Here is a 13,160-nt window from a genome sequence, read left to right as displayed (position 1 = left end):
ATAACTGAGACTATGTAGAATTATTTCTCCTAGCAAACTCCCTGGATATCTTAGCATTAAGTTAAACTAACCTACACTCCTCTACAGTGGCGGCTCGTGCCTGGAGCTGTGGAACTGCAGCACCCCAAGTCATTTCTACTCATTATTATCGATACACGTTAAAAAGAATATGTTTATTATTTTTTTTCTATGTGATGATATATCATATTAATTATATATATATATATATATATATATATATATATATATATATATATATATATATATATATATATATATATATATATATATATATAATACTGAAGCTTAATGTCGATAATTGTCCCCATACTCATATAAGCATAAAAGTAAAACTTTGCTTGGAGCTGCGAAATTCACAGTTACACATTCTTAGTGAAGTTCGCTTGTGCGCATGTCCGATCAAGTCGGCCGATATGAGCCAATTTGGAACTGTAGTTTTCGCAGTTCCAAACGCTCATGCAATAATGCGGTGTTTGCGCGTTTTCGCTTATTTTTTTTAAGAGGCTTGTTTACAAATGTTTTCTTTTTATTATTATTATTAAAAAGTGTAACGTGTTCTTGTAAATAAAATCTCCATCTTAAAAAAAATTCCCACACTTTCAAATGCGATTTAAGCAGACAAAAATATACAATATGCCAAACTTTTTTTTTAATTAAAAGTGTTCTGGCTTTTAGCCTTGAAGCTACCAACGCGACTAATGTTATTTTTTTTTTTACCTTTATGGCTTATTTTGCTTGTGTTTTTAAGTAGTTTGAAATCTATTTATTTATAGTAGTTAAACTTTGCAGAATAAAAAATATTTACATTTTTTTCTATAGAAAAGCGAAGAAAATTTTATTTTTAAAATACATTTTAGTTAGAAATATTTTTACCTTATATATATATGTATATATAAATATATATATACATCTATATACACATATATATATATATACACACATATATATACACACACGCACACATATATATGCACACACATATATATATATACACACACACATATATAAACACACACACATATATATACACACATAAATATACATATACATATATATACACATATATATATACACACGATATATATATATATATACACACATATATATACACACACATATATATACACACACACATATATATACACACATTATATATATATATATATTTTTTTTTTAAATTAAAATGTGCAATAACAAGACGAGTATGTAAAACCGTTTTTATAATAAGACCAGTAAATAGCAAAGTTTGTTTTTATTCTTATATAAAAAGTTGTAAAAAGATTTGTAAATAAAATTATGTATCTTTAAATTTTTTTTTGTTTGCTCACAGTACAAACATGTAAACTTTTTTATTCTATATTTTATTTACAAAGTTTTGTTATAAACACATATTTTTAAATTTTAAATAAAACTGTTATCCAATAAAATCATTTTTAAATGGTAAACTCCTAACTTTACCATCGTTTGCAGGCAAGTAAATTTCAAAGATTTTGTTTTTATGAAAAAATAAATTATTAAAAAATTGTAAATAGAATGTATTTAAAAAATGTTTTTCGTTTGTTTGCATGCGGAAAAAGCCTGTAAAATTTTATTTAATCTGTAAAGTTAAAAAGAAATATATTTGTATATTTTTTTATTACTCTGTAACGTGTACACAATTTAAAATAGTGTTTTTTAATTAAAATGTTTTTGCGTATTACCCCTTTTTCGACGACTTATAATGGCAAAGTTAAAAATATTTGTATTAAAAAAAGCAATTTAAATGACAAGCTTATTTTGTTATACGCCTATTTTTAATTAACAACAAGCTTTTTATAAATAAAACCGTTGTTAAATAGTAAAACTTTTTTCGTTAATAAAAGTCTGTGACCTAAAAGTTATGAAAGTATGATTCAACTCAGTTAGAACTTCCGGTTCAGTTGAATCGCAAAAAGAGGATCACGTAAACATTGTATTCCTTCTACCCTAATTGATATTCTACTAATAGACTACCTAGTATTTACCTTTCTCAACACAATTGATATAAAAAGAATTTAACCATGGCCTCCTTGCATCCCCAAGAAATAAGTTCTGCGACGGTAAATGAACTTCAACAGATTGAGTTTTCACCGCTGTCTCTCCATGATGAAGTTGAAATTAAGAAAAGAAGCCGTTCAACGCCTGATATTCAAATATCTCAGCCAGGCATTAACAACAAAAAAGTGTATATTCGTAGCTTTAATGGTACCAACGGAAAAGTTAGCTTTGCGGCTGTGAACTAAAAAAGGCATTGTTCTACTTTCCTTGTTTGTTGTTTGGGGGTGATGTAACGTGGACAAAAGATAGTTTCAGAACTATTGTACGAGCCCTTTCCAAGTCTCACACAAAACACACATTCATATTTCAAGCTGTCATATACATACGCGCACACAAACATACGCGCCCACGTCCACACATGTACACATATTCACGTTCGCGTACATACACTCACATTCACGTATATATACACACACGCTTACGTATACACATGTACTCACACACGCAAACACGAACACACACATGGACGACGTCACTTCCGCTTTCTAAGGAAATACACATGCGCAAAGGACACTCCAGAAGCGAGTATAAAACATGGAGACAAGCTGTTTCTACTCCTCTCTTTAGGACCAACTCTCAACGAGAGAGGTTGGGCTAACAAGCCGCCGCCGTTTCGGCGCGCGCGCACGCGCACCTCACGCCCACTCCCTACTATGTATGGGGCACGAGCTAATGACTGTATGTATACATTCTCCCTCTTTCTCTCTCCATCTACTACTGGTCACTAAGAACACCTTCGTGTAGCTGACTACTAACTGATGACAACTCTAATATCCACTCTTTGTCTACACGCTGGACTACCATTCTCAATTTTCCTACAACATTTATTTCTCTTCCCACGCGCGAACAAACAATAGTGACCCGAACTTGAGATGAAAACACATTTCCTTTTCTTGCTACAACACCAGTCCTGCAACGGACATTGGTTACATACGCGCGGACATGTTATTACTAAAATGTTCATTTCTTTCAACAGCAAATAAACGACGTTTATCTTATCCATTACTTGAGTCTTTGTTTCCTTCAATTCCCATTCGTTTCATTATTCTTTTGCAACGGGATTGGGGTATTTATATATCCTAGTCCCCTACACTATTAGCAAAATGAAAGATAGAATTGAAAAGCATGAGAAGCACGTTGATAATGTAGTTTCCCTATCAATTTTGGGGGCTATAAATATTAAAGAAAAACTTAGTGAAGCCTACAGACTTTCAATCAATCATCATAACATGAATGTTAAGAAGAACCGTGAAATTTTATCTAAAATAATAGATTGTATTTTCTTTTGTGGGAACTTTGAGGACATGATGAAAAAGATGATTCAGTAAATCCAAGTGTATTTAGAGGGTTTTTAAATTTTGCATCTTAATTAGGTCCAGATTTAAAGAATCGCTTAGAAACCAGTAGTGTCTTCAAAGGGGTGTTTCCAAGACCATTCAGAATGACATACTTGACTGTCTTTTACAAATATACCGTGATAAAATAAGGGCAGAAATTAGCAAAGCTTCCTTTGTAGCTGTCATGGCTGACGATACAACAGATATGTCTGAACATACACAAATGATCATTGTTTTACGGTAAATCTTGGATGAAAAAATACTTGAACGCTTTTGGGGATCCTTTATTCCCGAAAACCAAACCGCTGATGGGATATCAAAATGTATTCTACAACAATTAGATATAATCCTTCAAGGGAATCGCCAAAACCTGATAGCTCAGACATTTGATGGTGCAAATGTCATGAAAGGCAAAAAAGCTGGTGTTCAGGCGAAAATAAAAGCAGTTTATAGTAATGCGCATTTCACTCACTGTTATGTGCATCAACTTAATTTAATAATGAGGAATGCAGCAAGCATTAGACGAAATGCTAGAATATTTATCTCTAACATTTTGGCTATTCCGACTTTCTTTTCTAGATCACCACAGCGTCTGTCCATTCTCAAGAAGCATCTGGATGTAAGCATTCTACCTCCATCCGCCACAAGGTGGAACTTTATCATACATAGAGTTCATGAAAATGTTCCAGCATTAAAAAACTGTCACTCAAATTCAGTCAACATCATATGTAGATGAGACCGTTGCAGAAGCGACAGGAATTCTGAAATATTTGAACGATGAAAATTTCATATTTTGGTTTGAGCTAGTTCATCAAATGATGTCTCATGTTGAAATTATTTCTCAGGAAATTAGCATATATAAAGTCAATGAATACATAACAAATTTCAAAACTGCTATTTTAGAGATAAGAAACACCAAATACTGTGAAAATCCATCACAAACACTCAAGGGCGAAGCTAAAGAACTGTGTGACTATATATCTGTTGATATAACGGACAGATATTCTTCAACTAAACATTTAATACTTGCTAAATTGTTTAACAAGAAAAGCTTTGCTAGTTTTAAGAAAAAAATACCTACAGAAGAGATATCCTTGACAACTGAAGTATACCCCATGATTGACAAAGAAAAGTTTGAAACTGAGCTAGAAATATTTTATAGTAGGTCAGATATCCATGAATACTGCAAAGTAATTGATCTGAAATTTATTTTGGAAAACAATTTAAACAATGTTCTTAGTGAAATCACAAAACTCATAAAAATTATCTTGACAATTCCTATGACTACATCAGAGGTAGAACGTTGTTTTTCAACTCTGAAAAGAATAAAAACTTTTCTAAGGAACACCATGGGTTGCGAAAGACTAAATGAACTTGCAGTGCTTTCAATTGATAAAAAGTTCTTCAGCAGTCATTCAGAAGTTAATGAGAAAATTATCTATCTTTTCTCACAAATTAAAACAAGAAGAATGGAGTTTACTTTCAAATGAATGTAATAAGTAAAATATTTAAAATATTTACATCTATTTAGGATTCCTTTAAGTTATTGTATTTTTATACGTGTGCATACGTATAAATTATATTTTTTATGTTTGTTTTATTTTTACACAATATTAAAACAATAGGTATTTTCTTTACAACAGCACCCCCACTAATCTTAGGCACGAGCCGCCACTGCTCCTCTATCCCCTTTAACTACTTTAATATGTCTGGTTATTTCCCACTTTGCAAGATTTGGAGTCCATATTCATAACAACCTTCTCTTAACTCGAATCCAAACTAGAATCAGACTTTCATGTGCTTTTGACTAAACGTGCAACAACACAGGATGAACTGATTATGTTTTCTTTAACATTGTATGTGTCAAACTACATGTCCAGAAACGATTTTAAACATTTTCATTATGGGCATCAAAAGTAAACGTTTTCAGTACAATATTATTTTATTTCACATTCAAAGAAAAGTACATGAATTTTTATTATTTCATGGGAGTCATCATAGCAGTTTAGGAGTTTTAATAATTGACATGGATTTTCGATGTAGGCTCTGAAAGATTGAAACTTTGATGGTATCCAGAAAGAGAGAGAGAGAGAGAGAGAGAGAGAGAGAGAGAGAGAGAGAGAGAGAGAGAGAGAGGACTGAATACCATTCAACAAGTTCCTTTCTCTTTCTGATTGGACACTATCAAACAAGTGTTTCTCTTCATAGATTATCAAACAGGTCTCTCTCTCTGTCTTCAGTCAGAGACTCATTTGATGATGTCCAGTCAAAGAGAAAAATTAGTTTAATGATGTCCGGTAAGAGAGAGTTGGTTTATTGAAAAGATCATTTGGAATTTGGAATGGCTGTAGACATCTGGGATAAGATTTCAAGCATTTTCTGTAAAAATGTGAAAAATGCGCAAATGAATAAATCATATTTATTTACCCGTGATTCTCTGTTAACTTTTGCATGGATTCTTTATTCTGTGTATTTTCTGAGTCCAGATTTGACAAACTATATGAGTGTGTAGAAAATTCAAGTCGTTTGCTTTGCAATCTGACAAAAACAAAATACAGAAACAGATCAGAATGTGAACTTTCTTCTCAATTCAATTTCAAATAAAACATTTTTTTTGCACAAAAATGTACAATATTAAGTCATTATAAATATACAGATAAAATTTTTGATTGAATATGTCATCCGATAGTTTTAAAAAATGTTACTATAATTCATTTCTTTATCATTTAATTTCATCGTAAAGTGACTTTAAGGTACAACTTGAAAATCAGAACAAAAGCTATTTCTGTTGTTAATCTGTTTGTTTTGAAATAATATTAAAAAAGATTGCCGTGAAATTAAAAATGCACACTATAAATTATTTTGAAATACTTATTATTGCTTAAAAGCGAGTTTGAATTGTTTTGGGGTTGCTGATTGAATCAATTACTTACCCAAATTTATGACTAAATTGTGTACACAAAGTTTTATATATTTTTAAGCAACAGTGTGAGTGCAGAAAGATTGATAAAGCGACCAATTGGAATACATGTAGTCATCGCAGCATCGGATCACACATAAATTTGTAATTAAATTTAAAAGAATGGAGGGAGGATTTAGAAGATTCATAAGCTGCTAGTATCCTCTATACCCAGGCTTGAAAAAAAATGGAATTAAACCCGACATACACATCCATAAATATAAACAAACATATGCACTATATATATATATATATATATATATATATATATATATATATATATATATATATATATATATATATATATATATATATATATATATATATATATAACTACTTAATTTACTCACATAAAATTAATATACGAACGTATAAATTTATGCGTAAACTTTAAGTATTTACTTCAAAAGTGCTCAATACGTAGGTAGAGCTAGTTAGTAAGTTATAAAATATATATGGCGATTAAGCTACACTGAATATTCCGCGTTTCATCCACTCTAGGACTCTTCAGGCTTATGCGCAAATTTTGTGGTTGTCTGTCGTTTTTACATACGCACCTTCTATTGAGATTTTAGTTAGCCAATCAGCTTTCTAGTATCCACCGCGCCTTTCCTATCAGCCAATGAACATGCACTTACCGGACAAAAGCTTATTTGACCTCTGGTTGACCTGTTCCTTTGTGTGTGCTCTATTTAGCCTGGATATCTAGTTTCTTGACCTGTTTTAAATCTAGGTTAGGTTTTTTTTATGTTAGTTTATATATATATATATATATATATATATATATGTGATAGTTTATGTATATTCATGTTTATTTAATTTATTTATTTGTTTATTTTCTATTGTTTTTGTTAGTTTTAAAATTATTTTGTATCGCTATCCTAGAGTAAATTTTATCCTGTGAACACAGTTGTTCACTATTTCTCTTCTATAGTTTAATAGATGTTGGAGTTCTTTAAAGTACAGGATAGCAAATTTTTCATGAAGGCATTTTTTTTTTTTTACACAGTGATCACCACTTATCAAGGCTACTTAAGGATAAGGGTTATTGCAGGTACATTACGTTAGTGTGGAGATTTGATGAAGTGTTTACTTAAGAGGGCGGTTCATTAGGAATTTGTTAACATTGGACTTGAAGACATCCAAGTTGTAGTCCGGTGGGAAGCAGGCAGACGGAACAGAGTTCCACAGGCGTGCAGTTCTAAGAAAGAAGCTTTGTTCATGGAATCCGCGTTTTGATTTAGGCACAGATATAGTGTGGGGGAAATTTTTCACAGTGGATTCAGCTAGACGGGTGTTTTTCATGAAAGATTGGCGAGGGGGGACCAGAGATTGGAGTTCAGACGAGCACCCCTGGCATAGAAATAACGATAAAACAAGGATAGGCTCGCAACGTCTCTTCTATGGGAAAGAGGTTGCAGGGTAGAGAAAAGGGCATCCCCCACTAAGCCACGAAGTCTATTTTGTACTCTGTCAAGGCAGGATAGACTGTTTTTAGCAGCTTCTGCCCAGATATGGCAACAGTATTCAATCCTTGGACGTACTTAGCTTTTATATAGATAGAGAATTGCATCAGTAGTGAGATATCTTCTGGAGCGGTAGAAGGATCCCACCATCTTTCCAGCGACCTTGGCAACAGACTTGATGTACGTGTTCCATTTAAGATCAGGAGTAAAGGTCAAACCCAGAAGCTTGTCAAAACACGGGGCCTCACCCAGACGAGAGCCATCCGTCACAATTGATGCCAGATGGGGATCAGAGCGTTGACGATGTAAGGATAGGAGTTTGGTTTTGGATGCATTAAAGATAACCAGCCACATCTTCCCCCACTGAACCACGCGCTCGAGATCAGAGGAGAGAGAATCAGAGAGAACTTTGTCATTTACAGCCTTTGATGTGTTGCCGTAGATGGTCGTGTCATCAGCATAGATGTCAACGAATGATTTAAGTATGTGTTTAGGGAGGTCATTGATGTAGATCAGGAAGAGAGTTGGGCCTAGGATTGACCCCTGAGGGACTTCAGCATTTATATTGCAGGCCTCCGATTTTTGTCCATCTACCACTACTCTTATGAGCCTATCAGAGAGAAATGATTTAATGATTGAGAAAACATTTCCAGATATACCGTAGCTGGAAATCTTGTGAAGTAGACCCTTATGCCATACCTTGTCGAAGGCCTTTGATATGTCAAGAGCAATTGCCCTAGAAAGGAAGCCTTTGTCAAGAGATTCACTAATCCTGTGGGATATAACCGTCAGCACATCTGCGGTAGATCTTGCAGAGCGGAAACCATATTGTGTGTCACTAAGTAGGTTATTCCTGCTGAGGTGGCTGACTATTTCTCTATTTAATATATTTAATAAGGCATAATCTATATGGGTCGTCTAGGTCTATACATGTGGTAGCTTGTCTTATTATTATGTCCACTTTCCTTGAGTCTGCAGTATTTATTTGCTAGTGTTGTTTTATTACTTCCTATTTCTAACCAGAAAACAATTGGCATTTCTTTCTAATTAACATCTAATCTGAATTATGTACATATTCCTTGTAAAAACTCCTGTCCTAATCCTAGTACTGATTTGCTGCTGCCTTTTTTTTTTAAGATTGCAGTGTACACCCTCTCCGTACTGATCCAGATATTTTGTGCTACATTTGTTAAAACTTCACCTTGCAGGATCAAACATGTACCATTAAAGTCTTACTCTAAAAGATGCATCTTGCTGACTTTACAGTACTACTTGGAGATCAGGACAAAATGTGCAAAACCTGTGTAGCAACTTTGGGAAGAATGCCAAGCTCAAGTTTGGTGTGTTAATGGTCTGAATAGAACCAACAAACCATTCAAATATTCAAATAACAATAGTATGACTGCTAAGGGCAAATTAACAATGTCAAAGGGAAAGAAAGACATCATCTCATCCAAAATGAAGTACGCTGCAAAAAATCTTTACTATAAAATGATCAGTTTTGGTCAGCAGGAAGCTCAGCTGAAATAAAAGAATGTCGAAAGGAAGAGAATTACTTGGTTATAATCGTGGTGGTCAGATTCACTTTATCATTCAGTTGGCATATGATGTCCTGTCAAGCTCAACAAATCTAGACATATTAGATAAGCGTGAAAACTTGCATTGGAAACTGTATAAAAAAAGTATCTTTACAGCTTAAGCAGTTGTCACAAACCTTTGCGTAATTGTCAAAATCATTAACAACACGATCACGTACTAGAAGTAATAGCCAATGAGGTGATGAAAGCATTAAAACTAACATCATAAAGTTTGATCAAGTTTATCAAGGCTGGAGTCAAGACAGCAACACAGAAGAGGGCAAAAGCGTCTTCCACTTCTTTGACTAGAATTCGATAGTAGACGTGAAAACCCAATTAAAACTTCCTAATCACATCACAAAAACATGATTAAAACTTGACCCGATACTGCATGTGGAAAGAACGAAGCAACGCATAATCTGGGAATTGTCAGTGAATTGGAGGAATCGATCATCTTAACCTAACGAGTGGAACTGGTCGAATTATGTCCAAAATATAGAAGATCCACTACGACTCTATGGAAGTTAATTGTAAAGATTTCATGGGTCAGTCACTATTTAGCTTACTAACAAAAATGGGTATATTGAATTGAGAGTCCTTGCTTTAAAGAAAATACTAAAAAGAGAGAACAGAAATACTTAAAAGAGAACAGAATGAAGGACGAACTCAAAAGTAACTTTGAATTTTTTTTTGTTGTTTTTTTTCATTATTACACATTTACTTATTATTTGTTCATTTGGAGCAACATGTCAAAGTGTTAAGTTGGAATGCAAGTTTAATCTAACGCATAATCTACATTTGTGTTGTATTAATGCACTTATTTTTAATCCGCAAATGTTAAGGAAAGCATGTGTCAATCCAATCTGGCGATTGTAATGTGCTTCAATTATTTGTTCTTTTTCAGCTCTGAATATTTCATTATGAATTCATAATAACGAGGCGCCTTTAATAAGTTTCCAGACTTTTTCGTATGGATACATTTATTGATAGTATACACATGAAACTCTAGTCCCTTTTGAAGTAATCTTCCCCGGCTGCAATGCAACAACTTTTGAAAGGCTCCATAGAAGTCCTCTCATGTGAGCATGTCAATAACCCTTGTCACAGCATCTTTCATCTCAATTTTCCCATAACGACAGCCTCCAAGATTTTCTTTGAACTTAGGGAATAACCAAAAGTCACAGGGAGCAAGGTTTGGACAATAGGGTGGGTGAGGATGCCCATCTCAGTTTGTGACAAGGATGGAGCATCCTTTGGACAAACTTAGCACAAATCTTCCACATCTTCTGTTGTTTACAAATAATTGTGTGTACAATTCCTACATTGATTATCAAACTGTGAACTTATTGTCTCTGTTGTTCTGACTTCCTTACTTCTCCCACACTTCTTATCATCCCTCACAGACTCCATGCTTTCTTTGAATTTCTTATGCTCGTCAAAAACTGATGCTCATGTGTGATGATCCAAAAACAGTATAAAGCATTGCATACGTTTCTGTGGAATTTTTCCATGTTTAAAACACAATTTTATTGCATATCGTTCTTCTAAGGTATCCTCACGTCCAGATTGCATTTTGGAAATTCACCAGCTGTGATAATCAGACTTTAGTAGGGTGTAATCCAATTTCTGTTATATTTATGTTTATTTGAATCTGAAATCATAAATATTAGTCAGTCATCTCATAAAATGTATAAGAATAACATACTGAATTTTCAAGAGTCTACAGCAATTTTAAATGCTTGTACAAAAAAGTCTGGAAACTTATTTAAGGCACCTCATATTTTCTTTTTAATCAATCATGGTGAACTTTTATTTATTTTTGGGCAACAAAATGGAATATTTGACAATTGTGCACATTTAGGATAAGATTAGTATTGTATTAGTGTAACTATTTATTTAATTCAGAGTTTTTTCTTCTTTATACAAAGGTCGAATCTAGGTTATAACTAACCAATTAAACAGTTTAGATAGATAATCTAAATAATTTAACCTTAAAATTGTTCCAATACCAGAGATAGTTTAAATTTGTTAAATAGTTAAAAGGGAAAGCAGTTCACCTGAATGCAAACCAATGGAGAATGAAAAATAATTAAACAAGGAAGAGGAAAGGATAACACTTTATGGGAGAGGTAGGAGTGAGAACAATTTTTATTGGTTGATGTCTGCTAACGTATTTAAAAAAAAAAAAGGCCAAAAATTTTCAGAAAGGACTTTTTCCAATGTTGACAATCATAACTGAATACTTTCAGTCAAGCGATCTGGTACAGTGGAGCCAAGTCAAGGTTGCTGTCTAAGTTGATATGATGCAAAACCCCGGATGTAGTAATGAAGATACCCTTCATGCATTTAAAAAGTGTATTCCATGATTAATTTTCTGCTGCGACTCCAACACAATATATATATATATATATATATATATATATATATATATATATATATATATATATATATATATATTCATTCATTGAAAACAAATTGTGTGGGTGGGGCACGCACTGGTCTTCCGTCTCTTTGACTTTTTCTTCCATTTCATTTTCTGCTTCTATGCACTCGACACTCACTGGGGAAAAAAACAAAAAAAAAAAACTCCCATCACAAAAAAGGCAATTTGAAATAAATAAATGAGTGAAATGTCTTATGCGTTTAACTACATGATTTTAAAGTGGTTCAAAAGTTGTTCTTGAACAAACTTTGTCTAGATCTAGCAGGCAGTTCTTGAATTATGTTTGAAAGGAGTTTTTCCTTTCAAACATAATTCAAGAACTGCCTGCTAGATCTAGACAACGTTTGTTCAATAACAACTTTTGAACCACTTTAAAATCATGTAGTTAAACGCATAAGACATTTCACTCATTTATTTATTGATAAATATTCATAAGAATCTTTATTCCAAACCAACATGAACATTTATTCCAAACTTTATTCCAAACCAACACCAAACTTTATTCCAAACCAACATGAACATATAAAGGAAGAATGTTTGTCTGTCGAAATGACAAAGACCATCCAAGGATGATAGCCGACACATGCTAGAAGTTTGCTTAAAGTGAAGCTGATTTGCACAGAGCAAGCTTCACTCTCTCATCCCAACCAATCTGATTCAGCAGTACGACAGAGTCAAGACAGACGGAGGTCAGATGAAATGCAGGAGTTGCCGGAAGTGTTAACATCTTTCTACATACAGCTCCTGGTATTCCTAAATAGTCACCCATTTGGCACTGGCCAGACTCAACGTTTGCTAACTTCAGTGATCTAATAAGAACCCGAGTGTCAACGTGATTATGCCATACATATCATATATACAAGTTAAAAGAGTCAGAATGTGTATTAATTATACTATTTGTTATTGCATTTTTGTATTGATTAAGTATGTTTTATAAAAAGAATAAATTTCACAATCTCAATCAATAAGATGCTGCAAATTAAAAAATAGATGAATGAAATTGCAGCTAAATACTTAGTTATTGGCAAATGCACCATTCTTGTATTGCCAGTAAAAAATGTCGGCTTTACTTTCTTAAGTTTTAATGTTAATCATGTTAATCACTTTCTTCTTTGCCGTTCATACAAAATATAGACATATAAAAATATACACAATGCATATTATTACACATAAAAATATACACAATACATATTATCTATATATATAAAATAGTAGCGTTCATGTGTGTGTATGTACAACTCCCAATGACCAAAGAAATATAAAGCCATATGTGTATACACC

The 13,160-nt window shown here is 33.0% G+C and overlaps 1 protein-coding gene across 2 annotated transcripts in view; it reads right to left on the bottom strand.

Annotated features, from left to right (window-relative positions):
* Positions 1-13,160, bottom strand: part of LOC145255724 (uncharacterized) — a 137,755-nt gene that overhangs the window by 40,149 nt on the left and 84,446 nt on the right. For both annotated transcript variants that reach the window (XM_080114325.1, XM_080114327.1), the window contains exons 13-14: positions 11,933-11,996; positions 5,862-5,972 (exon numbers count right to left, since the gene is read on the bottom strand). In XM_080114325.1, the coding sequence (XP_079970451.1) occupies positions 5,862-5,972; positions 11,933-11,996 (175 nt within the window). The remainder of the gene's footprint in view (positions 1-5,861; positions 5,973-11,932; positions 11,997-13,160) is intronic.

The sequence above is a fragment of the Euprymna scolopes genome, chromosome 31 (assembly GCF_053919585.1).
Source record: "Euprymna scolopes isolate OS-2025 chromosome 31, ASM5391958v1, whole genome shotgun sequence".
In the NCBI taxonomy this organism is placed as follows: domain Eukaryota; kingdom Metazoa; phylum Mollusca; class Cephalopoda; order Sepiida; family Sepiolidae; genus Euprymna; species Euprymna scolopes.
Note: the sequence above shows the minus strand (reverse complement) of the source record. Positions and strands in the feature narration are given on the sequence as shown.